Source organism: Sceloporus occidentalis, unplaced genomic scaffold (genome assembly GCF_023333645.1).
Source record: "Sceloporus occidentalis isolate IW3139 unplaced genomic scaffold, rSceOcc1.0.p SCAF_6, whole genome shotgun sequence".
In the NCBI taxonomy this organism is placed as follows: Eukaryota; Metazoa; Chordata; class Lepidosauria; order Squamata; family Phrynosomatidae; genus Sceloporus; species Sceloporus occidentalis.
In genome coordinates this window covers 105,736,291-105,761,613 of record NW_028316986.1, presented here as the reverse complement: position 1 = coordinate 105,761,613, position 25,323 = coordinate 105,736,291, and the positions used below count along the sequence as shown (strand labels likewise).

The following is a 25,323-nucleotide window of genomic DNA, read 5'->3' as shown; positions in this document are numbered from 1 at the left end:
ATTATTATTATTATTATTATTATTATTATTATTATTATTATTATGCTTTATTTATATAGCGCTGTAGATGTGCACGGTAGTAGTACTGTGTTATCTGCATACCTTAGGTTGTGTCTTCAGTGGTCTCTCATCCAAGCAGTGATTGTTTCTATACCTCTTCAGCTTCTACTGCGCTGCAACATGAGATCTGCCCAGAATTTTACTATTGCTATTCTTACGTTGTAGGCCAGTTTAGGCTCATCTGTGTAACAAAATGGTATACAGATTATTGTGACAGGAGGAGCAATTGTCATAATAATCCATCTATATTAGATATATGTATTACAGCCAGAAAATGAAAAATAGCCATGCAAGCATAGTGCAACAGTGTTAGTCATGTGGCCATTGAGTGTCACAGAACAGTGTAGTATGATTGCCCATGTAATTCAGCTTCCTCCTATGACCCCATTCAGATCATTCCAGCCACGGCCCCGCTGTTTACTGTCCTCTGATGGACGATCCTTCTTGAACCTGTGGTTCATCCCTCATCCATCAGAAGTCTTATTTCTCTTCAGAATGCTACCAGAGAAGGTCAGTATGCTTAAAACAACGATAACCAAAGTATGCCCATCAGATGTTGCTGGTCTGTAACAAGTCCCATCAGTCATTGTTAGCATAGTCAGTGTTGAGGAATCCTGGGAGTTGCAGTCCAATAACATCTAAAGGGCTATACTTTACCCACTCTTGTTACTCAAGCTACATAGATTTATTTGGCAATCATTTCCTAGAGGCACAAAATGAAAATGTGCTCAGTGTTGTATGACTGAGATATTATAATTTATAAACTAAATGAAGCTAGATATAGGCCAAAACATGTTGGTCCCTGTGGTGGAAAATCTAAGTTATGCCCCTCCTGATGGATGGTAAATATTGAAGACCATCCATTTGCCAACCTTTGATGGTGATGGCAGCAAATCAGACATTTTGCAAATTCCTCGGACTGATTGATTAATTTAGCAAGTACCTTGCTTTTTGGAAAAAGTTGACGTCCAATGTGATTTACAATTAGAATACATGTCAAGGTGCACTGGCTTGAATCTAAAGGTCACATGAGGAGAAGGCTGCTTGCATAAGGAACCGTGTTAGACCTCTTTATGCTCCCTCAAAGTCTTTCCGCAGGACTAGGTGACTCTACTGAACAGCATAGGCTGTAGCAGACCAGTGTATCGTGGGAGAGGAGACCCACTATGAATCAGGTTGATTCACTTTATTGCTCAGTTTTGGGTAATTTCTGCTCCTCTAAAATAGCCTCAGTAGAATTAGGGGAATATTGGTATGTAGCAGGCAATCTATGAAACCGCTAAACCTTTGGTTCAGTAAAGTCTTGATGTTTTATGCATGCTTGGTATTAAAGATTTTGTCCTTATCCTTTTTTTAAAAAACTCTTTTCCATAGACTGGGTACAGAGCCCTGAAGCAAACCCTTGAGATTGTGGCAGCTTTTCACGACATTATTGCATACATTTTCAGCTTTGTTCAGCTAGGAAGTCCTCCGGAGTGCTTTGATTACTTGTGCCCTTCTGACTGTCTCAGCGCAGACTGGGGAGGGACTGAATGGATTGGTTAGTAGCATTTTCATTGCTTTTGGAATTGATTCTATTGCCAAATTTTAGATGAATTATCGAAACCAATAATTTTGTGGAAAGGAGGGAAAAACCAAAAATGCTTGTTACATGTTTCAAGTCAACCAACAAATACAAAAACAAAAATACCTTAGATAGATGTGTTTTAACCAGTACTGTGTTAACAGAAAATTTGGTACTAAAGGCAGAAATAATGAAAGAATATGGATAGGTCCCTACACCACGAAAAAAGTAGAGTAGTTCAACATGTTTTGGGAAACGTTTTATTCAAAACTAACTGTGCATACGTGAAATGAAACAACCAGTCAGGGAAACCTTGCATAAGGAAACATTTATTTTTTAACCTTGTAGAGACCCCAGAAAACCTCTTCCAAAATGCATCCAAGGATTATTATTTTAGTCTCACCAGCTTCCACTTTTCTTATGATTTCCATTTTGGCCTATATATATATATGGATTTTTTTTTAACGTGTCAGGGAGAGCTAGTGAGGTAGCTTTCCCCTTTTCTCTTTTCCTTTACTGTTCACACATACTCAGTTAGGAATTCTGGAGACAGCTGTTGTTATTCTTGTCTGTAGTGCAGGTAAACAGAGATATAGTGTGATCAGTTGTAGTAAATACCACTCTTTACCAGCTCAAGCTTTATTGTCATGTTTACTATGAGGAGGACATAAGAGTACCATACTTTGTAAAAAGGAGCTTTGCTCTAACTGAGGTCTGCCAGTAAATTCAAATTTTAAAATGCAAACAGTGTTAGAAACATTTCCTCAAATTGTTTCAACTGATAATCCAACCCAGGGGTGGTGGTGGTGTCTGATATTGTTTGTTGAGATAGCAAAAAATACTATACATCTTTGCTCTGGCAAAAGTCTCACAACAGGAACAGAATTTCAAGACTGCAACATTTGAAATCTAAATGTAGAGATTACTGTATATACTCATGTATAAGTCTAGAAATTTTAGTCAAAAATTGACCCAAAAAACCTGAGCCGACTTATCCACGGGTCAATGTATGTACTGTACTTTAATGCTTATAAAAAGGGAACCATCCCTTTGTGAAAGTCAAACATGTAATCTGTCCTGAAAGCACTGAGACCCATCTGCTCTCTCATCTATCCTGCCTTTAGCATGAGCACAAACAGTTATGCCTGCTGGAATTTTGTGAGGTTCTTTGGCATCATGTTCATTTGCTTCATCCTATAGACCCTTTGTTACATGCCCCTAAATTTTACCCTTGACTTATACTTGAGTCATATCAAAATCCATAATTTTAACCTCCAAAACTTGCCCTCAACTTTTCATAAGATCGACATATAGTCGAGTATATACAGTAATACTGTATATCTTTTCAAGAAAACCTTGTTTACGGCCATAAACCGGAAATAACTTGAAGGCACACAACAACCACCTTGTATGCCTATTAAGGCCAAAAATCTTTTCTTGAGTTTATGCCAAGGGTGACAACATACAGCCTATGAGCTACATGTAACCTACTGCCTGTTTTGCCATCACTGCTACCAACCCTTGTTGTCATGCCCAAGAGTTTCCAAGAGGGTGAAGTTGACTTCCAGACCTGAATGGATCTGATTTTTGTTAATCATTATGTACTTTATTTCATGGTTCATGGTGCTATAATGGAGGTAGCATTAACATTAACAGGTGTGCCTTTCTATAACTGTAGCTGTCAAAGGCTGGTTATGCCTAAACCAAGAAAATCAGTAAGCCATATTCTGGCTTGTATGGACACTGCTGCAGGAATTTATACTTTAACCAGCAGATATTAACAGCTTAGAATTGCTTTTTTTTCCATCCCCTCCCCTTTTTTTTCTCCTTTCTCCCTCTCTCTTTTTGGTGGTGTTGGAAAAAACAAGTACATATAAAGTGGTGTATTTTAGAGAGAAGAGAGAAAAAGGGAAAGCAGATTAATCCACGTCACTAGCTCCCCCTGCCATGTTTAAAAAAAACAGATATTAATAGGCCAAAATGGAAAGCACAAGAACATGGAGGCTGGTGAAAGAAAAATAATAATCTCTGGATGCATTTTGGAAGACGTTTTCTGAGGTTAAAAATACATATTTCATTATGCAAGATTTCCCTGACTGGTTGTTCCATTTCACGTATGCATATTGTTAGTTTTGAACAAAATGTTTGCTAAAACATTTGGATGTTGGACAAGAACACTGGGACACTAGGGTTCGAATCCCCACTCATCCATGGGTACTGCCTGGGTGACCTTAAGCAAGTCACACTCTCTCAGCTTCAGAGGAAGGCAAGGGCAACCCCTTTCTGAACCAATTGTACTAAGAAACTTCCATGATAGGTTCACCTTAGGGTCACCATAAGTCAGAAATGTCTTGAAAGCACACAACAACAAATAAAGTATGAAGTTCCAGGAATGTTTTCTCAAAAAATGTCATCTACTTGATCATTGTTCTTTAATTACATATGAATGACATACCATTTTCTGCTAAAATGGTAATACTGTAGAGGTTTGGTTGTGGTGAGGTTATGCTGGATTTTGCCTCAGTGCTCTCTAGAATGAGGTTGGGTTGTATTTTTCCAGTTCTTGAGTTATGCCTCCATGGAAGAGTTTATGAGTGGGTGCATGAACAACTATAGCCATTCTAGTTTGGTGTTTTTTGGAAGCTCCTGTTTATTTATGGAACTGCGACATTTATTCTTTCTGGGCTAAAAATGAATTTTGAGTGGAGCATGATCACATACTTGGTCATAATGGCACAAAAAGCTTCATCAACATTCCGTGAAAAATACACCATGCAGAAATTGTATTTATTACCATCCATAGGATAGTAGGCATAACCTTTTGCTGTCCAGGTGTTTTGACCTACAGTTTCCACCAGTCCCCCACAGCATTGCCAATGAAAAAGAGCTGTGGGAAATGTAGTCTAGAATATCTGGAGGACCTCTCATCCCTGCACTAGAGGCTAGATGCATAATATTCCTAATAAAGCAAATCGGTTCTACCCTCTTGCCTATTGCCAGCTTCCAAACCATTTCACTGAATTGTACTGGAGAACAGTACTTGGGATGATTTAGAGCAGGTACAGGGAATGCCAGCCTGGTTAACTGATTGCTCTTCTTGGGATTCTAGGAAATGAGCTCCAAGAACTACAGAGGAAGATAGACTGTCTCCATAATCCCACAGATCCAAAGAAAGTTGCTCAGATGCTGAGCATGCACAGAGAACTTCTGTTTCTTCAGTTTGATGCAGCTGTTAGGCATTCTATGAGGTAAGAGGTCACAGTGCTCAGTAGGTGAGATCCTCACTAACCAACAGATGTCTTGTATGCCAGCTGAGTTGTTGATAAAGGACCTTATCCCATGAACAAATAACCAGTTTACCTCTTCCAGCTTGAATTCGGGGTCAAAGCCTTGTTCAGCTCTTGGCTATTCTCCTTAGCTCAGTGCAAGAGCTATGTTTGCCACAGAGTTTCTCCCCTAAACTACATACTCTACAACATTTCACAGATGAAAAGCAGGATATGTGCAGCCAAACAACTGCAAAAGGTAGTGAAGGTGGCAAAAGAACACACAAGCTAGGGACTTTATCACACAGGCAAAATTGGGTGTTTAAACCAGCAACGGTTGCGCGATCGCAGCTAAAATTTTCATACGACATCACAATTAGAGAGGACTTTTCCCAGGAATAACCAGGAATACTCCAGCAACAAATCATTCTTGGGGAAATCTCATGAATGATTTGTTGCTAGAGCATTCCTGGTTATTCCTGGGACACGTCCTCTCTAATTGTGGTGTGTGCGAAAATCTTTGCTGTGATTGCGTGACTATTGCTGGAAAATGCCTCTTTAAACCCCCAATTTTCCCTGTGTGATAAAGTCCTAAGAGAGGCTACAGCAGTTTGTTTTTGCCTACAAAGGGAACGATTCTGCCCCTTTCTCTCCATCTTGCTAAATTAATTTAGTGCAAACTACTCTTTGCATTTTGCACTCAGTTTGAACAACTGAAGTAAGCCAGGGAGAACAAGGGGTAAAGCAGGAGAAGAAGAGAGAAACCGAACATTGTAAAAGCAAATGAAAAAGTAAAATGATAGAAGTTTCGTCAGAACTGTCCCTGCCAAATCTGATCTATTGGAGAGTAACAAACCAGTATGTTGCTCTTAGGGACAGTGGAAGCAACAATCCATAGTATCAAAATAAGATTCAGCTGCCAGTCCAGTTACCTTGTGTATGTGGGAGTGAGATGGGGGAGAGATCTTGGCCTTTCCAGAAGCAAACCGTCCTCTTGGGCATGAATAGCTAGATGTAATATAGTTGCCCCTTCTTATTCTTTCAGATTAATTAATGATAAAAAGAGCGTGTGAAGGAAATGCCCACACATCTGTGTAGTGAGACAGTCAGTTTCAAATGCATGTGGGAAAGAAACTGAGTAAAACTGAACTAGTGAGAGAAGAACAAAAATAGTGTGGTGAGGTTTGTTATGATGAGAAAACCATAACAAACTGATCTAACTCTAGTAGAAGTTGGCACTACCGATGTTATACCTCCTACTTTCAGTAAGATATTTTGTTGACACAGGACAAAGTTAGGAATCATGCAATCTTCAGGATTTCCACTGACACTCCCCCCAAATGCCAGCCAAAAAAAAGGTCATGTGCAGTTGAAAAAAAATTAAAGAGTAAAAATCCTTTTATAGTAGATTACATGTTTTCCTTTGGGTCTCCCTGCCCAGAAAGAGCAAAAAACAAAGTGCCAAACTAAGACCTTGTAGTACTCGAGAGCACCAGAGAAACTGAAAATCAGCCAATTGAGTTGTCCACATTTCTGAGCATGCCTAATCATGATACAAAAGCATGTGTGTTAATATCACACAGGAGATTTGGGATCCTAGCAAAACACTTTTATCAACAAGGAAGATTCTCAGTCAGTCAGAGTGAGTAAAGTTAATGTGCAACTCCCTTCAAAAATAATATCTTATCAAAGTACAAATCCTTTGTCACTTGCAGACAAAGATTATCATACATAAAAGATTTAATAGTGATGTTTGAAAGGCATAGCAAATAAAATATAATTGTATGCCATTAAATGTGATTTATTTCTTTTTCTGGAAACTCTTCAGAGAAGCATTTTTATCCTCTGGCAATGTTTGTGCCTATCAGAGTATTACAGACAACATGTACCATGGGTTGCCTCCTCTAAGTAATGCTATTGTTGGAAGTCTCCTTGCTTCCCAATTCCCACTGCCAAAGCCATTAGATCAACGTGGCCGCAGAGTGAGTATAATACATTTTAAAACATATCTTTCCTCAACAAATAGAAAATTCTCGCCATAATAGTGCCCATTCTGATGCAGAATTCAATTCCTTGAGCCTTTTAATTCTCTTGCATCACAGATTTACCAGGGGATGGGTAAGGGCTGAAATGATTTGGCTGCTTTCTTTCTGGCAGCCCATGAGGAGGAAAGCAGATGTAGCTGTCCTTATGCTGTCAGCCTAAGCTGTGATCTTGACTGTCACTGCAAACCACCAAAATGGTGGCTGAGAGGGGGATACAAAATTGTATTTTCTGCATATACAGTAATTGGTGGTCACTCACCGTTACACGTTAGGAGCTGCTGTGAGTATGAGGCAATATCAACTGCTAGAAGGACTCATGTTCACTGGCTTTTAGACAGTGCTGTCTCTAAGGAGATTATCACACTGTCCCCCCACCCCCGATCTGCACAGGGTCTGAAACTGGACTGGGACCATGTGTTATTGCACAGCACTGTGCCCAGATTAGAGGCATCCTGTACCTGATCAGGGCTTCTCCCATTACTTTGCTAAGAGAGGAAAAGTCCCTTTTTACAGCCAAATATGGGAGAAGTCCTGATCGGATAGAGGATGCTTCCAATCTGGGCACAGAGCTGTGTGATAAGATATGGTCTCAGCTCATGCCCAGATCAGGAAAAAGCACTCAGTGTGATAATCTTCTAAGAGGCAGGCATGTTTACCTTTGCTGAGCAACGCCATTTCACACTGGGATGTGTCTTTTCTATATCATATCTATGTGTGTCTTTTCATATCTTAACTTTCCTACATATTGAAAATGGATTCCTCAGGAGGGATGTGTTTCTAGCCTATGTTACTTAACTTTTAAATTTTCCATTTGCATAAATACTTTGTTCATGGAGAAATATTTCTAAAATGCAACCTGCAATCCATTGTAGTCTAAAGTGGTCCAGTCCATGGGATTTTGCTGAATGCACACATTGGTCTACAGCAGAGGTGGGCAAAAGGCAGCCTACAGGGCACATGTGGTCCCTGGACGCCAATTCCGCATCCTCTGAAGCCCCCAGTTCCCATTTTTTAAAAAGATGTGCAGTTTTGGCTTGAAAGCTACACCGAACATCCCCAAATATACGAAACAACTCCAGCTTTCACAGAGCTCTCCCAACACCCCAAATATCTCTATTTGTATCAGAGACCTTCTCAGAATGTCAATGGGAAAATGCAGGACATCACTTCCATTTTGGGAAGGGCTCTAGCAAAGGTAAAGGTATTTGGGATTACTGTCAGGTGATATGCCATATGGAGTGGGTGGAGGGAGAATATGATTCCCAGCCTTCAGTATAGGACCATTTTTGTGCCTAAGGCACAGTAACACATTGCCCTCTCTATTCCCCCCAGCCAAAATGCATAATCCTCAAAGCCAGCCAAGTTACTTTGGTATATGACAGAAAAAAGCAAAGCAAAAAACAAAACCCCTGTTCCCATTCTTGCCAGTCAAGCTACAATAATGACAAATGAAACAACTGACAGTTTGCTTACCCTTTTAATGCAAACTGGTGAAACAGCCGTTTCACTCTGCCTAATGGTTAGGCTAACCTGGGAGCTGAGCAAACATTTTGGTTAGTGAAACTTCCTTCAAAGGTATTAGTATATATACATGTTCTTGGGAAAATCATTGGATTTCTGTTGTTCTTGTTGTTGTTAACTGCCCTTGACTATTCTTTATTTTAGGCACAGATGCTGTTTCCCTGGAGAACCTTCCTAGCAAACACTGGCCCATTTCCTGTCACCATTGACAATCTAAATCCCATAAATTACAGCATGCAGGTATGGTGATTTTACTACCAGTGTTTATTTTTACAGATTTTGAGTACATATTTTTAATCTTTGAGAACTCCTGGAGAACAGGAGAAGTCCCAGCAGACTGGAGGAGGGCAAACGTTGTCCCCATCTGCAAAAAGGGGGAAAAAGAGGATCCCAACAATTATCGTCCAGTTAGTCTGACATCAATACCAGGAAAGATTCTAGAGCAGATCATTAAACAGAGAGTCTGTGAAGATCTAGAAGGCAATGCCATAATCACAAAAAGTCAACATGGGTTTCAGAGAAACAAGTCATGCCAGACAAATCTTATCTCTTTCTTTGATAAAATAACCAGCTTGGTAGATGAAGGGAATGCTGTGGATATAGTGTATCTTGATTTCAGTAAGGCCTTTAACAAGGTTGTCCATGACATTCTTGCAAACAAGTTTGTAAAATGTGGGCTAGACAAGGTAACTGTTACATGGATTTGTAATTGGTTGACCGGCCGAACCCAAAGGGTGCTCAACAATGGCTCCTTTTCATCCTGGAGAGAAGTGACCATTGGAGCCCCACAGGGCTCTGTCCTGGGCCCAGTGCTATTCAACATCTTTATCAATGACTTGGATGACAGAATTGGGGGCATACTCATCAGATTTGCAGAAGACACCAAATTAGGAGGAATAGCTAATACTTCAGAGGACAGGATCAAAATTCAAAACGACCTGAATAGACTAGAAAGCTGGGCCAAAGCTAACAAAATGAATTTCAACACAGAGAACTGTAAGGTACTGCACTTAGGGTGGAAAAATGAAATGCACGGATATGGGATGGGGGACACCTGGCTGAACGAGACTACATGTGAAAGGGATCTGGGAGTCCAAGTAGACCACAAATTGAATATGAGTCAACAGTGTGATGCGGCAGCTAACAAGGGCAATGCATTTTTAGGCTGCATCAATAGAGGTACAGTGTCTAGATCAAGGGAAGTAATCGTGCCACTCTATTCTGCTTTGGTTAGGCCCCACCTGGAATATTGTGTCTAGTTCTGGGCAGCGCAATTCAAAAAGGACATTCAAAAAGAGCATGTCCAAAGGAGGGCAACTAAAATGGTGAAGGGTCTGGAAACCATGCCCTACGAGGAACGATGTAGGGAGCTGGGGATGTTTAGCCTGGAGAAGAGAAGGTTAAGAGGTGATATGATCTCCCTGTTTAACTATTTAAAGGGATGACATATTGAGGAGGGAACAAGCTTGTTTTCTTCTGCTCCAGAGAACAGGACCCGGAACAATGGATGCAAACTGCAGGAAAAGAGATTCCACCTCAACATTAGGAGGAACGTCCTGACAATAAGGGCTGTTCGACAGTGGAACAAACTCCCTCAGAATGTGGTGGAGTCTCCCTCCTTGGAGGTCTTTAAGCAGAGGCTGGATGGCCATCTGTTGGGGATGCTTTGATTGAGAGTTCCTGCATGGTAGGGTTGGACTGGATGGCCCTTGAGGTCTCTTCCAACTCTATGATTCTATGATTCCAAGTTATGTAGGTTGTTCCTGTGTTTTCCTGAAACACACTTGTAACTATAGAAATCAAAGCGCTTTACATTATTTGTTAAACAAGTCTGTTACATTGCTGTTTGAAACTAAACATACTAATATCAGCTCAAATTCTTGTATTAGAATCAACCTCTTAAATAAATATCCTATTGGTTTCATTACTTTCTGTCACAGCTTGGAAACAATTAGGTATAGGTAATGTACCATAGAGAGCCAGCATGGTGTAGTGATTTGAGTGTTGGGTTATGACTCTGTAGACCAGGATTCGAATTCCCACCTGTCCATAGAAACCCACTGGGTGACCCTGGGAAAGTCATATGCTCTCATCCTCAGAGGAAGACAAGGAAACACTTCTTCTAAACAAATCTTACCGTGATAGTTTCACCTTAGGGCCATCATAAATCAGAAATTATTTGAAGGCACCACAACAATATAAGTATTTCCAATGAATTTCTTTTGAAGAGGGAGTGAAACTGTAAGAATGTTATATTTTAAAAGTTATATGACAAATAGGTTAGAGGTTGCTGGTAGAGGGAGTAAAAATTTCTATCTGCTTTTAAATGTCTTTTACAAACATGTTTAGATGATGCATTTTAACGCAATTTTTTTTTGCAATTCTCTCTATTTAAAGAGGCAGTTTAATGAGTAATACAGGTTTTTTGTTAAACACAATATCACATAAAAACAATCAGTTCATTTCTAAACACTAGAACATGTGAAGAGGATGAACTTTACTTGTAAAAAGTGGCTTTTTAAAGCCACTTGAACTTTGCTTTCTATGAGCAACCCAAGTAGGTTTCAAAGTTTTCTGTTTCTCCAGTTATGTCTGTGTGGACTGAATGATGAGGATCGAAAAACTGTTCATGGGGAGCTGATTGGAATGCAGTTCATAACAGAAGATGTACTCTGGAGTAATTATGAAACTCTGAGTGATCTGAGAAGCCAGCACACATCTTTCAAAAAGGTAAAATTGATTTGATATACCTGAACACAGTTTAACTAATGTGTTTTACTTTCCTAATTTTTTTTTACTCCTGTATTGTTATTCCAAGAGAGTCAAACCATAGATTCAAGAAAGTCACATGTAGTCTCTGTTTGTGGAATGTGCCATATTGGAAAATTGTGGGTAGATCACATAGTTAAGCAATGGGCAATTGTGGCGCAAGTGGGGGCTGTTTTCCACACCTGCGCCCTCCTGAAGGCTGCACTAGCATGCCCAATATGAACAGAAGTGATACCACATCGTCCTGGTTTCATTTTGGGGTGGTTTTGGGCCCTTTTGGTGATATTTTGGGTTGAGGCATGTGTGGACTTGGAGAGTTTGGAGGCAAAACCGCTGCGTTTTACACTAGGTTTGATCCTTTGGGGGAATTTGAAATTGCACCCCATTTTCAAATTGGGGGGGGGAATGGGGGCATAGGAGGACTTTAGAGGCCACATTGTGTGGGCACCAAAGGTCACATGCAGCCCTATATATGCCAGCATAAATTTTAAGATCTGTAGAGCATGGCTTTCTCTTGGTTCCACCACCTACACAGGGACATTTGTTGAAGATACAGGACAGAGCCTACTCTGTGATTGCTCTCAAGTTGTGAAACTTCCTTCCATGGGTGGCTTGGTTGGCCTGCTCCCTATTTTCTTTAAAAGATGTAAATTATGCAGCAGGCAAAGGCAAACCCCTTCTGAACAAATCTTGCCAAGAAAAAAACAGGATAGTTCATTGTAGTGTCACAATAAGTTGGAGACTATGGGGCAAAACAGACTGGCAATAAGAACTGGCTTGGGGATGGCTGCATGCCCTGACTCCACCCCCAAGTCAGAGTCATGCCACTTGCCCAACCAGATGGCGGGCAGCATGGACTGCAGCGATTATAGGCTGCACACCTCAGGAGCAGAGAAGAGCCACCTCAGCGGCAAAAGGGGCACCCTTTCCCCAGCACAAAAAGGAACAGCATTCTGCCACTCGTTTTTGGGTCAGGAAAAAGCCAGATTGGGGGTGTGGTATGCAGTTGTCATAGCCCCAACCCGGTGCACAAAGGGGCAACATGAAGCTGCCCCTTTAGGGCCGTCTATTTTCAGCCTAGGATTCAAGTTTACTCTTGGATGTGAACTTCATGAGGATGACCTTAGAATAGTCATAATTTCTCAGCCTAAACTACTTCACAAGGCTCTTTTGATGATAAACATGGAGGATGAAGTATCCTGCCTTTAACTCTTTGTAGGAACGGTTTTGATATAAATGTATTGAATAAATAAATAAACACAGTATCTTCCAGTCATTTGCAGCTCCATCAACAAGTTCCAGCTTTAACACTGTTTCAGTCATCATCATCATCATCTCTGTGATTTTGCCATTTGCAATAATACTTTCAGCCAAATTCAGCAATAATAGCTGAAGGAAGCAGAAAGATTTCAGAAGTGCCACTAGAGCTCCATGATTCAGCAGCTGCATGTGCCACACAGAAATCCTATCTGATTTTATGGAAGCAGCTGGAAATGTTGAAAGTGGAATGGGGAAGACTTAAATTGAAAGTCGAGGATATTAATACAGTCACTCTGTATAAGCAGTTTTCTGAACTATATGAGTAAGTTGCATTCTGGTATGAAAATGAGATAGATCTGGAGTTGTAATAAATGTGGTACCATCCAAAGTACAGATGAAGATGAATAAATAAAACTTTCTTCAGTGCTTTTTAGTTTTCACAATATCTCGTAAAATGGGAGGGAGGGTGAAAAGACTTTTTTTGTTTTAATTGGGATTTTTTTTTATTGCAACATAAGAAAGAAATACCAACCACAAAAGGCTGAACTGATAAAACAGGAACACACATCCCCACATTGTTGTTGTTGTGTGCCCTCAAGTTGTTTATGACTTATAGCTACTCTAAGGTGACTTTATCATGGGGTTTTCTGATGCTGAGATTGTGTGACTTGCCCTAGGTAACCTAGTGGGTTTCCATGGCAGAGTGAGGAGTCAAACCCTGGTGTATAGTCCAACACTCAAACCACTATTCTACACTGGCTCCTTAGCATTAACAGAAAATTACTTGCCTGAGTTCAGTAACCCTGGGAGATTTGAACCCAGATCTCTAGCATACATGGAGTGGATTATACTAACAAGCTGATTCACAGAATATTCAGCTTTCCATTACTGACAAACATCTACCTTTGATCAACCAATAACCTCTTTTTGTCTGTTGCTGACTCTCCTAAATATCCCACAACATCCAAGAAAGAAAGATAGAAAGACAGACAGACAGACAGACACACACTGGTGAATGGTTGGGCAATGGTTGAAATGTGGGAGGGTCACTTCCAAGTGGCAGAATGAGCACATTTTTTCTCCTAGCAAGTGTGTGTGTCTTGTGTGCCTTCAAGTTGACTGTTAACTTATGGTGACTGAATGAATTTCAGAGGATTTTCTTAGGCAAGGAATACTCAGATCCTGAGGTGGTTTTGTCAATCCTTCCTCTGGAATATAACCTACAGCATTTGGTATTTTTTGACAGTTTCCTTTTCAAGTACTAATAAGGGCTGACCCTGCTTAGCTTCCAAGATCAGACAGGATCTGGTGCCTTTAGAGTATTTAGACCTCCTTAATATACACATTGAGAGCCAGCATGGTATAATGGTTTGGATTCTGGACTAGGACTCTGGAGACCAGGGTTCAAATCCCCACTCAACCATGGAAACCTACGAAGTAACTTAGGGCGAGTCACACACTCTTAGCCTCAGAGGAAGACAATAGTTATCCCCCTCTGAACAAATCTTACCAAGAAAACCCTATGATAGTTCACCTTAGGGTTGCCATAAGTCATAAAAGACTTGAAGGCACACACCAACACCAAAAATATACACTTTCCTGGGTGCCCTTTTTGAACAGCAAAGAGATCTCAGAATTCTTTAAAAGAAAAAGAAAAATGAGGATTCCAGTGTGTAGGTGTATTATGATTCATTTATAGGTTTGCAATGCAGAATATGATTAATTCATACCAGAACTGGACCTGGACTAATTCTTCCCATGCCTCTACCCTGACATGGTAGCTTTCTGTATGTGGGGGGATATTGGAGAAACATTCAGTTTTGCAAGCTTCCTAGTGCAGTCTCACAGTGAGCAAACCAAAGTTCCTCCTCTGATGCGTGTAAGAAGTTAGTCTGGAATACACTTTGGCATATGTGCAGTTTAACATTAACAGAGTGAAAACCTACACTAGCACAACTGTATTAGATTACAGTTTAGCATAAGTGATTGTGCCAAGCAGTTGTGCAAGTGGTTGTTTCAGAATCTGAATGACTGGCTGCACATCCTCTAGCACAATTGGATGTACAACAGTTTGCCCAGTGAGAACTGTGTTGGATACCATCCTAGTACTATCTCTGAAATTGCAAAACCACTATCCAGTGCCAAAACAAGATATAAAACTATGTTTGGCCTTTTAAAAAAAACCCTCTGATGTTTTGTTTACTGGATTTTGACTGTTTTCCAACCAGTGAAATGGATCTCACCACAAATGAGTCCCTTATATGCAATAACACTCTTTTCAGCACAGGAATGCTTAATAGAAATGTATAATATTGGTGGTCTGGAAGAGATAGGTGTAGCATAAATGGAAAATGCTTAACATCAGAAATTATGTGTGAATATGAGCAATTCCATTACCTCTAAATCTTTCTAGTGTTGAAGTTCTGTACCCAGCTATGAGCTCTCTAGCTAGACACAGAGGCATAGAGCACGAATTTGAAGGATTTGGAGCCACATCTCAGTCTATGCTTCCTCCCAAAGAAGCCTCAGAAGTTGAGATAAAAACATACCAGGTAAAATGGGCCTAAAAAGCAAAGCAAAAGATATTGATATTGTTTTGGTTTGTTAAAACACTTAAAATATGGTATCTTGCAGTAGAAAAAACAACCCATCATTTGTCAGATTTATTCTATTTGAATATGATATATAGAAGTCAAAAATTATAATGAGAATGTTATTACTATTACAGTCAGCTCTCCAAATCTGCAGATTCTGCATCCACAGATACAACCACCCACAGCTTGAAAATATTCAACAAAAACAAAATCCCAAAAAGCAAATCTTGATTTTGTCATTTTATATAAAGGACAGAATTTTACTACACCACTGCTTTTAATGGGACTTGAGCATCTATGGATTTTGGTATCCATGGAAATTCCTGGAACCAAACCCCAGCAGATACCAAGGGCCCACTGTATTTCAAAATTTTATTTTGCCATTCTTCCAAGAAGCTCAAGATAAGCTTTGTATGTGTTTCTTTTTTTCTTCCTTTTTATCTTAATCACAACATTGTGAGGTCAGTTAAAACCAGGAGAGTGACTGGAGCAAGGTTTCTGAGCAAGCTTCATGGCTGAGTGGGGGTTTGAACCTCAGTTTCTTCCTCTCTTATCAGATACTATAACCAATATACAATAATAAGACATTTGATAATCAAAATGCAGTCTACCCTTAGGGCACATGCAAACTCGCTATAATTGTGAAATAATTACTTGAGTTTAGATTTAGTACATAAGATATATAATAAAAAAAAATCCCTTCAAACTTAACATATACTAAACATTGATGATCAGATGGCCAATTACTAATGTACTGATTTTAGGTTTTTATATGGAAATTAAAATCAAATGAATATTACAAGGATTAATCTCTGCTTTAGCAGTGCATTCTTTCACTGATAAAGAGTTAGACTAGATCCTTGAGGTATTTTCCAGCTCTAAGGATCTACCATTATAGTCTGCCATCACAAGTGCTTTGCATTGGTTACTGAGTTAGGCTGTCTGAGTGCCCCCTTTGCTGCCATTGTGTATTCTAACTCAGTGGTACTCATACTTTTCAACGTTGGGACCTCCTTTTACATCTACATATGGACATTGTGCGTTCACTGCTTAATGTAGTCTGTGAATAAAAATATTTTGTTTTTTAAGTGTGCATATTTTCATTTGCATATTTATATTTAGTCATATTTTAACGTTTTTATAAGGACATAACATTGTTGAAATTAAACAATTTTATTTAAGTAAATTCAATATTTAACTCAACACATGTGTAAATTTGGCACATAAAAAAGTTTGGAAGGAGGTGGAGGGGGGAAATCAGGGCTTCTAAGTCTCATGCCCCCCTTGAGCAACTCTCACATCCCCTGGGGATCCCACCCCTGTTTAAGAACCACCATTCTAATTTATTTCAGTATGGTTATAAATTTGGGAAATTTATATTCTACGTTCTTCTAAAGTATTCTACTATGTGTGCTTTGGTCTTAAAGGTTATATTGCACAATTTCTTCCCTCTTGTGAGTTCTGCACAATTGATTATTTAAAATGACAAATGCAAAAAGGCAGAGTGTTATTAATAAAGATGGCAAATGTTTGTGAAGGTGGCAGATGTGTAAAAACCTCATGTCAGTGGGGTAGCTAGTGAAGAAAGGTACACTGACATATCAGCTAGATCTCTTAATACCGTGATGGCAAACCTATGGCAGGTGCACCCTTTTTGGCACGCAAAGCCATTTCTGAGGGCACACAGAGATATGAGAGGGTGAGAGAAGAGTAGGAACAGGTGCCTGCCTATTCCTCCTCTTCCCCACCCTCCAATGCCTTTAGCTGCCTCCCCAGAGAATGCTAAAGGTACAGGAGTGTGGGGGAAGAGGAGGAACAGCGGCACACCTGTTCCTAATCTTCCCCCACCCTCCTGTCTCGCCATGTGCCCTCCTCTTCCCCCTGCCCTCCTGGGCCTTTAGCTGTCTCTAGGGAAGTCTGGCCCCAGAAGTCCCACCCCTCAGAAGCCCCCCCCCCCCAGCACCAGGTAACACTCGGTGTGGGAGTACCTTTGTGTCTGGGCACTCAGTCTCTAAAAGGTTCGCCCGCACTGTCTTAGTGGGCTGAGCACTGTAGTGAATATTTGCTTCTAATTTGCCAGCAGCCCAAGCTAAAACATACTCTATGGGTTGACAGGGCAAGTCTGACTTTTTGCAACAAGTTCTTAAACCAGGGGTTGGCAACGTGTCAGGATCTCCAAAGTCCCTTGGAGACTCCCCCCTGCAAAAAAAACATCTGGGAGTTGCTTCAAAATGGCCTCTAGGGAATGTGCCATGTTTGTAGACCTCCGGGGGGACCCAGGGATTAAAAATATGATTTTAAAAAAAACCTGTTATCTCTAAATGCCTTTTAGGGAGTGTGGGATTGGTTTCCACCACATTTTGCACACACACACCACCACCACCGCCGCCAAAATAAGTCCAGGAGAGGCCTTTTTTGAAATAGAAAATCTACATGAAGTGATATCAATGTGGCTAAAAAGGGGGCTCTCTTTTTTCTCTCTTGGGCTTGAAATTACCCAGGAAAGACCCCAAAATATGGCAAACCCCCCCCCCATATCCCCAGAGGGTGTTTGAGGGCATCATGGGAAGCAAAAATGTGTGATCAGATATGGTGGGGGAGCAGCTCTCCAAGGAGGGCTAATGTGGCTCCTTAGCTTTCCACAGTTGCCCATCCCACCTTAAAGTAAGTATTTTAGCGACATCCAGTGACCAAGCTAGCTGAGTGTTGTAGTCCAAAAAGGTAACTTTTCCAAGCATTGTTTTCTACTATAGAAGAGTAAATAGGTAATGCCTGTTTTTAAGAAAGGGTATCTACTCTATCTTGCAGTTTTTATATGAAATCAAAAATTTAAAATTACATTTTTTATTTTTGCTTGGTGAACTGGTTTTTGTTGCTGGTTACAAGATTTTAATTCCTATCCAACTGCTTGATTAGAAAGCTTCAGACATAAAATGCATTTTCCTTTTGGATTTTGACTCTTACATTGAATTTTTGTAATAAGTAGAAAAAAGTCCACTGGAAACTCTGCAGTAGTTTAGCTGCCAAATGAGAAAATAAATAATGTTAAAGTAAATATGTTATTTTCTACTTCTGGGTCCTAGGTGCAAAAACTCCTGGAATGTCTAGAAATACATATGATTCATGATGTACAAAAGAAAGTCAACAAAGAGATTACACTGGTTATATCTGAAAAAGCAAGAGAAGAGAGAAACCTCCCTACTGGTAATAACTTGAATGCATTTAACATGCCGATCATCATCTTTCTACTTCTGAAGTTTGTTAAGAAGAGAAGGAAAGAGGGCTAAAGGAGCAATAAACTTTAGGCACTGGAAGTCTCTTTCACACTACACAATTATAGCACTGTGATTCCACTTTTACCAGCATGGCTGCTTTGTATGAGATCCTGGGTTGTGCCATTGAGAGGGGGAGACATTTGGGATTCTCAGCCAGAAAGTGCTAGTGCTTCATCAAGCTACAAACTCCAGGATACCATAGGATTTGAATAAGAAAGCTAATTTAAAGCTTTCATGAATCATGGTACCATGGCTCCTTGGTTTGGTTCCAGCCCCCCCCCCCCCCATGGAAAATGGTGTTCCTTGTATAAATTGGCAAAATCAAGGTTTGCTTTATATATATGCCATGGATAGTTGAATCTATGGCTGCAGTATCCATGGATACAGAGGGCTGACTGTAGTTAAAATAGAATGGCAAGTGCATTATTGAGATGCATATATCACTGGATGATGAGCACCACTACTGCTTCTAAATCGTGCTGTGGTGAGAATTGCCTCTCCTGCTTTGACAGCAAGAGCAGATGTATAATCCACCAGATATTTTGCTGTTCAGCACCCAGAATACAAATCATTGGTCCATGCTGGCTGTGGCTTCTGAAAGTGAAAGTCCAAAAAACGTGGAGGACCAAAGATTGGCAATCATTGAGTTAGCATATATATAGACTTGTCCCCTGGAAAGTCACATAGAACAGTTTTAAAATGGGCTCTGCATATGTTATATTGACCTGCCCCACTTCTTTTATGTATATTTTCTTGGCATAAATAGCTATATACTTTGCTGCGTTTGGTATATGTTTAAAAGGCATGTTTGCACTGTGTTAAGCAAACAAGAGCATACCTGCAAAGCAAGATAACAGAGGACAGATGAACTAGAGCAAAAGTTAAAAGCCAAAGAGGCATTGCCAGACATGCATTTCATAAGGAGAAATGCTTCTAAGAAAAAATGCCCATTGAAAGGATGAATAACTTTAGCTTTGAGGGAAAAAATGCATATGTAGCTGAACCCTGTATGGCTTGGAAACATGGACAATGGATAAAATAGACAAAAGGGAAACCTGAGCACTTGGAAACAGAATACGCTTGGAAATAGAGTACAGTTGTAAAGGAAACCAACAGAAATATGAAGTGCACAAAAAAGGTTGAATACTGTTATGAAGTGTGAAGAAGAGGTCATCAGTTATGACAGAGTACATGCATTCTGAGAAATGTGTGGGAAGGAGGAGGAGTCCAAGATAACAGGAAACTGGAAGAAGGAAGAGCAAGAGCAACCCAGATACATCCACTTCAAATCAGTAAAAAATAAAATAAAGTAAAATCTGGCAACAAATATTTGTAAAAGGCTTGCCAAAACAAGGGTGGAAAAGGATCAATCAGTGAAGTTAAACACAATAATATGGGACAAAAAAATTGAAGGGAGGTAGCTTGGATTCTAAGATAACAAAATAAAAAGTCCATGGAAGGAAAGATTTTCTGTCTGTTCCTTCGATGAAGCCTTTTGCACGTCTTGCAAAACTTTGTTGACTGTATCAGCACAACACAGATTATCATAGTATGCCTGTGTGTGGTTTGAACCCTTTTGTGAATCTCAGGCCTAAATCCTGTTGTTACTCAACTAGAATAAAGCCACTGAACCAGTGGGATTTACTTATGTGTGTTGACTCCCCATTCAGTGAGTCTACTCTAATTGGGACTGGCCAACAGGATTCTGGCGTCAGTCAGGTTAATGAGCTTGTTTTTCCCTAGAATATAATGGCACATAATCTGCTTTCTTATTTGAATAAGAAGGCTAATTAAAAGTTTATTTAAATATTATCAGTCTTATTTAAGTAAGCAAGCTTTGTTCTTAAAACACACTGAGATAAATCTAATTCTAACTAACTAGCTAGGCCATGATAAAAAAGAAACCATGTCTGCACATTTCTCTTGGAGCATAGCCAACAGGTCTTCTCCTCCTTGGTCAGAAGGAAGGTCAGCATTGGTTGAGCCAACAAAAAATAGTTTAGCAATTGGAGGAGGTCTAACTGCTTGCAAACACATGAATCTTGAAAGCAAGCTGATACTTTGAACAGGAACCTTTCATATTGTTCAGTATGTAGGCTTGCCAGATCTCATTTTTCATGTTTAACTAAGCGCAACAACTGGTATCTATAGTCCTAGATGCAGAAAAGAGATATGGGGAACTTTATTTCTGGAAGAAAGATTTTCAGTGGAGAATCCTCCCCCACCTCATGGAACTTGTAAACACTTTAGGAAATGGACAACCTTCAAATTTAAAAGGGGGAGGGTACAATTCAGGAAGATAATAGTATCATACGATGACAAGCTGTTTTGAAACCAACATAATGTCAAAGCCACTATCCAGTATGGTTTTGAGACATTAGTGCAACTCACCTGGGGGGTGTGGGGGGTGCAGACTGCACTGGGTGACACCTGAGATGGGGAGAGTGGACACCTCAGTGAGGCAATCACTCTTGGTCATCCCAATGGAGGGCAGAGGCACCCGCTCCACCATCTAGAGTGCCTCTGCCATTCATTGGCTGTGGCTGCTGTTGAGGCTGGGGTGTTGCTGCTGCCTGCTAGCTCCTTCTGTTTGGCAGGGCTGCTGGCTAAGCAGGAAAGTGAGTTACCTTCCTTTCTCACCCAGCCAACAGCTCCACCAGACCTGGAAAAGGCTATTGAAGGAGGGGTGGGTATTAATAATAATAATAATACTTTTATTTTTATCCTGCTTTTCTGTGATGCGACAATCAAAGCAGCTCACAACACATTAAAATATCCACGTTCAATATTATATTTCAAATCCCCCCTTAAAACAGGATTAAACATGATACAATTAAAATTGGAGATTAAAATATCTGTTAATATTAATATATTAAGACAATAAAAATATAACGAGGACAGAATGGTGGGCTAATACATGATGTGAGGGGTGATAAATAAAAAAAAAAAAGAAAGATCTGCATCGGATGTTAAACATACTAGGTACGCCACTTATGCAACTACCATACCCACAACCAAACATGTTGGAATAGTGATGCTGGCTAAAATAAGAATTAATTTTTCAGCAATTGCATTTACCTACGGCAACCCCTTTCATTTTTGGTTTTGTGGTGGTGTGGAGTATCTGTTCTGTGTGTTGTTACACATTACATATCAACTTCCTTGTGTAAATCAAGGGAGGCAATCTTGTACCTCACACATGGGATCAGGATAAACAGTCTGCCTTCAAACTCTGGAAATACAAACTAGATATTACTTTCATTATCTGGCATCATGTTAGTGATGTACACAAATGTAAGTTCAGTGTGCACCTGCACATGTCTTTTTTTGGAGAGGGTTGCAGAGTTTGATATTCTGTTACTACTTCTACAATGACCAAAGCCCTCCACTCACCATTTAGCCACTGCAAATCTCCTTCCCCAAGGGTGGGGATTGGAGAAGTGTCTGGCTATATGCAGACTAATTCCATCATCTGCTGAAGTCTCAGCAGATCATGTCATTCGTCTACAGTGCAGGACCTTGGCCATTGTGTGGTTAGCAACCCCAGGTGGTTTTTTTAAATTTAATACTTGGTGCATGAAGCGTAGAGGGGAATAATTGGGACCACAACTTTTGGGAAAGGGCGGTTTTACCCATTTCTTCCCAGCCACAACTCTACTATCCATTTCTTTCCACTATATAGTTATTATTACCACTGGAAGTTTTCCCCCTCACCATGCCTAACTGCTGCATAGGGAAAGTATGGATTTTTCTTGGGGTCATTGCTGGGGAGGATTAGTTTTCCTATATTTTCCCTGTTTTCCCCCCAGAACTCTGGAAGCATCATAGCATGCAAGAAGTCTTCTCTGTCACAAGGCCAGAAATAGTCGAGTCATTTATACAAAGACTAATGGAGAATCACCAAGAAACAGAAGCAGAGGTACATGCATTGCCAGTTCTGATGGATAGAAAACCTCTAAGATATGGGGGAATAAGACCTGGGAGCTTAAAAATGTTCAGAGCATATAAAGTCAGAGTCACTGAACTATGGAGGAAGCATTGGAAACAATTAGATTTGCCTATGTTGACTTAGAAAACTAACATTTTAATTTTCTGGGTCACTTTTTTCTCCCCAGATTGCCTTTCAGAAAGACCACTTACAAAAGTGCCTCACTGCTCTAGGATGTGATGTCATGGTCAGAGAACGCAGCAACTTTGAAACCTATTCCATGTTTTATGAAAATATACTCCATCAACAACATCAGCTCCTCTATCAAAAAGAACAAGTATTTCTCATACTATTGATTATTATTGGGGGAAAGGGATAGTAGGCTGACTGATTTTCTTTGTACTGGAAACTATTCACTTGCTGCTGTATCAAGTGAGTCAAGTGATGTCTGGTAGTGATTTTTAAGGGAGAACCTAGTTGAAAGACATGTCTGATTCTGTTTCAGGAAATTGATGCAATGAAAGTCAAGGGGGGAGATGCTGAGCTGGGTCTCAGTCAGGTGAGTGGAAGCAGTGTTATTTCTATCTCTATTATTTTTATTCAGGTTGTTGTAGATCTTTAGAGCTCACATGGCATAGTGGTTTGAGCATAGGACTACAACTATGGAGACCAGGGTTTGAATCCCCACTCAGCCATGGAAACCCAGTTGCCGAACTTGGGCAAGTCACACTCTCTCAGGCAATGGCAACCTCCCTCTGAACAAATCTTGCCAATAAAATCCCATGATAGGGTTGCCATAAGTTGGAAATGACCTGAAATTACACAACAATAACATCCTCAGATTTGTTTGGCATCTTAACCTGAGAGCCATTATTTTTTGAGAAACAATTACAAACAGATTTATTAATAGACTTGCTTGCATATTCTCTCCTTCTAACAGGTAGCAGAAATGAGTCACGAGATGGTTATGGAGATAACAGCTCTGAGAGCCAAAACTGCTGATCTACAAGAGGAATGTCATAGTCTCAGAGAGAAGATAAGGAAAGAAGTCAAGGAGGATTATGAAGCATTAGTGCAAAGCATGTTTATGACATGTGTACAGCTCAAGGTAGGTGTATAAGACACATCTGCATGCAAAATATGGGGAATGTCACTGTGCTTCATGGATGGAATAAATTCATCCCTAGAACTGATATGGAATCCCAAAGGCCCCTGACTTCTCCAAACTGCCCTTCCTCTGACAAAGAAATTGTAAAGTGCCTCTCCTGGAAGTTAAGCATGGTGATTCACACTAACTAGGTTATACTCTCCAGTGGCTTGTTTAACATTTCAAAAAGAACTGTTTTAAAAACATGGCACTGTCATGTACTTAATTATGTTATCATCTTAGTTACATAACTAAGTACAGTTGGCCCTCCACATTTGCAATTTTGATTTTTGTGCATTTGATTATTTGCGGTTTTGATTAATATGTTTTCTCTAGGAATCTCGAGGTCCTCCAATGCAACTCTGCCAGAAGCTGACCATAGAGTTGTGCTGGACAATGTAACACATCTCTAGGCATTTCTAGGTCCTATAGCATGTTTCTATAACCAGCTTCTTTCAGGTGTTGACCATAGAGTTGTGTTGGAAGACCTGAAGATTCTTGGAGAGGTGTTCTCTTAGGCAGAAAGAATAGCTTTTTTATTTGTGTTTTTTCCCCACATTCACAGGGTCCTTCACCCCTAACACCAGTAAATGTGATGGGGCCACTATAGTGTGTCCTGGCCTGACCCCTCCCCAAATCCTCATCACTGTGAGTGATGGGAGGTCTGTTTCCCTGTTGATTGGGAAGCAACTGATTGATGCTTCCATCCCCTCCCATGTGTGACCTGTAGTGTAACATTCAGAAGTACGGTTCCTATCACAATTCCCCTCTCACCGGAGATTGCACATGGGACAGGGGCGAGGGGTGGGAACGTCAATCTGTTGCATCTCAATCAACAGGAGCAGACCCTGGTCACTCACAGTGGCTGCTGCCCAGTAAGTTATGACTAGGAGATTTTCACAGTCCCTATGTAGTCTCTAGAAAGCCAGAATGGATAGTGGTTTGAGCATTAGACTATGACTCTGGGGTCCAGGATTTAATTCCCAGCTCAGTCATAAAACCTATTGAGTGACCTTGAGCATGTCACATGCTCTCAGCCTCAGGGGAAGGCAATGACAAACCTCCTCTGAACAATTTCTGCCAATATAGGTTCATCTTATGGTCACCATAAGTCAGAAATGACTTGAAGGCATACAACAAATGTAGCCCCTAAACTGTTTCTGGATTTCTGCATTGTCTTCTATGTATTTTATATAATTTTCTATATATTTCATTTCACTGCTGAGTGAAATTGACAGACCACCACAGGAAAGGAATTCTTCCAAGAGATCTGTGTCAATTTCAGTGTTTCATTTTACCTGCATTTATAAGGAAAGAGATTATGAACAAATCTATGTAAGTTACATCTATGTAGCAGTATATAATTTCAGCAGTTAGGAGATTTTATGTTGGTTATTAAATTTGGAAATGCTTATAGAATTACATGCCTTTTAAACCTTAAAGTTCCTTGAAACAATGCCTGCAAATTTTGGCTCTTGGTTTTGGCTTCAGGGGAAAGTGGATGAGTATCGCTTAAACCTGAGTCAACGCATGTTTGAAATCATCAGTGAGGTGAGAAGAGAAGGAGTAGACAAGATGATTTCCTTGAAGAAAAAGTTTGGCTCCACCAAAGATAACAATGCACTCAAAAAACATTTGGCCCAGGTAAACTGATGTGTCAACATTGTTGTAGCATGGTTTTTAAAAAATTTTTAAAAAAAAATTAGACAAATTTAAAGCTCCAAGAGAGAAGTTGGAGCTGTACATACCAAAGCCATCATCTTGCTGGTTTTGGGCACTTTTGAGCATAGCCATGAATTGTGGGATGAAATTATACTCAAATGCCAGGGGTAAGAAAAGTCCCACTGTGTAGTTGCATGGGATTGGGTTAAGAGTTGGGGAGGCAGGTCTGTGG

The 25,323-nt window shown here is 40.1% G+C and overlaps 1 protein-coding gene across 2 annotated transcripts in view; it reads left to right on the top strand.

Annotated features, from left to right (window-relative positions):
* LOC149311230 (uncharacterized) overlaps window positions 1-25,323 on the top strand; it is a 121,764-nt gene that overhangs the window by 61,046 nt on the left and 35,395 nt on the right. For both annotated transcript variants that reach the window (XM_089530598.1, XM_089530599.1), the window contains 14 exons: window positions 453-570; window positions 1,435-1,600; window positions 4,734-4,872; window positions 6,719-6,872; window positions 8,601-8,696; window positions 11,043-11,186; window positions 12,596-12,807; window positions 14,899-15,037; window positions 18,163-18,283; window positions 22,164-22,273; window positions 22,470-22,619; window positions 22,788-22,841; window positions 23,223-23,390; window positions 24,921-25,073. In XM_089530598.1, coding sequence (XP_089386724.1) covers window positions 453-570; window positions 1,435-1,600; window positions 4,734-4,872; window positions 6,719-6,872; window positions 8,601-8,696; window positions 11,043-11,186; window positions 12,596-12,807; window positions 14,899-15,037; window positions 18,163-18,283; window positions 22,164-22,273; window positions 22,470-22,619; window positions 22,788-22,841; window positions 23,223-23,390; window positions 24,921-25,073 — 1,924 coding nt within the window. The remainder of the gene's footprint in view (window positions 1-452; window positions 571-1,434; window positions 1,601-4,733; window positions 4,873-6,718; window positions 6,873-8,600; window positions 8,697-11,042; window positions 11,187-12,595; window positions 12,808-14,898; window positions 15,038-18,162; window positions 18,284-22,163; window positions 22,274-22,469; window positions 22,620-22,787; window positions 22,842-23,222; window positions 23,391-24,920; window positions 25,074-25,323) is intronic.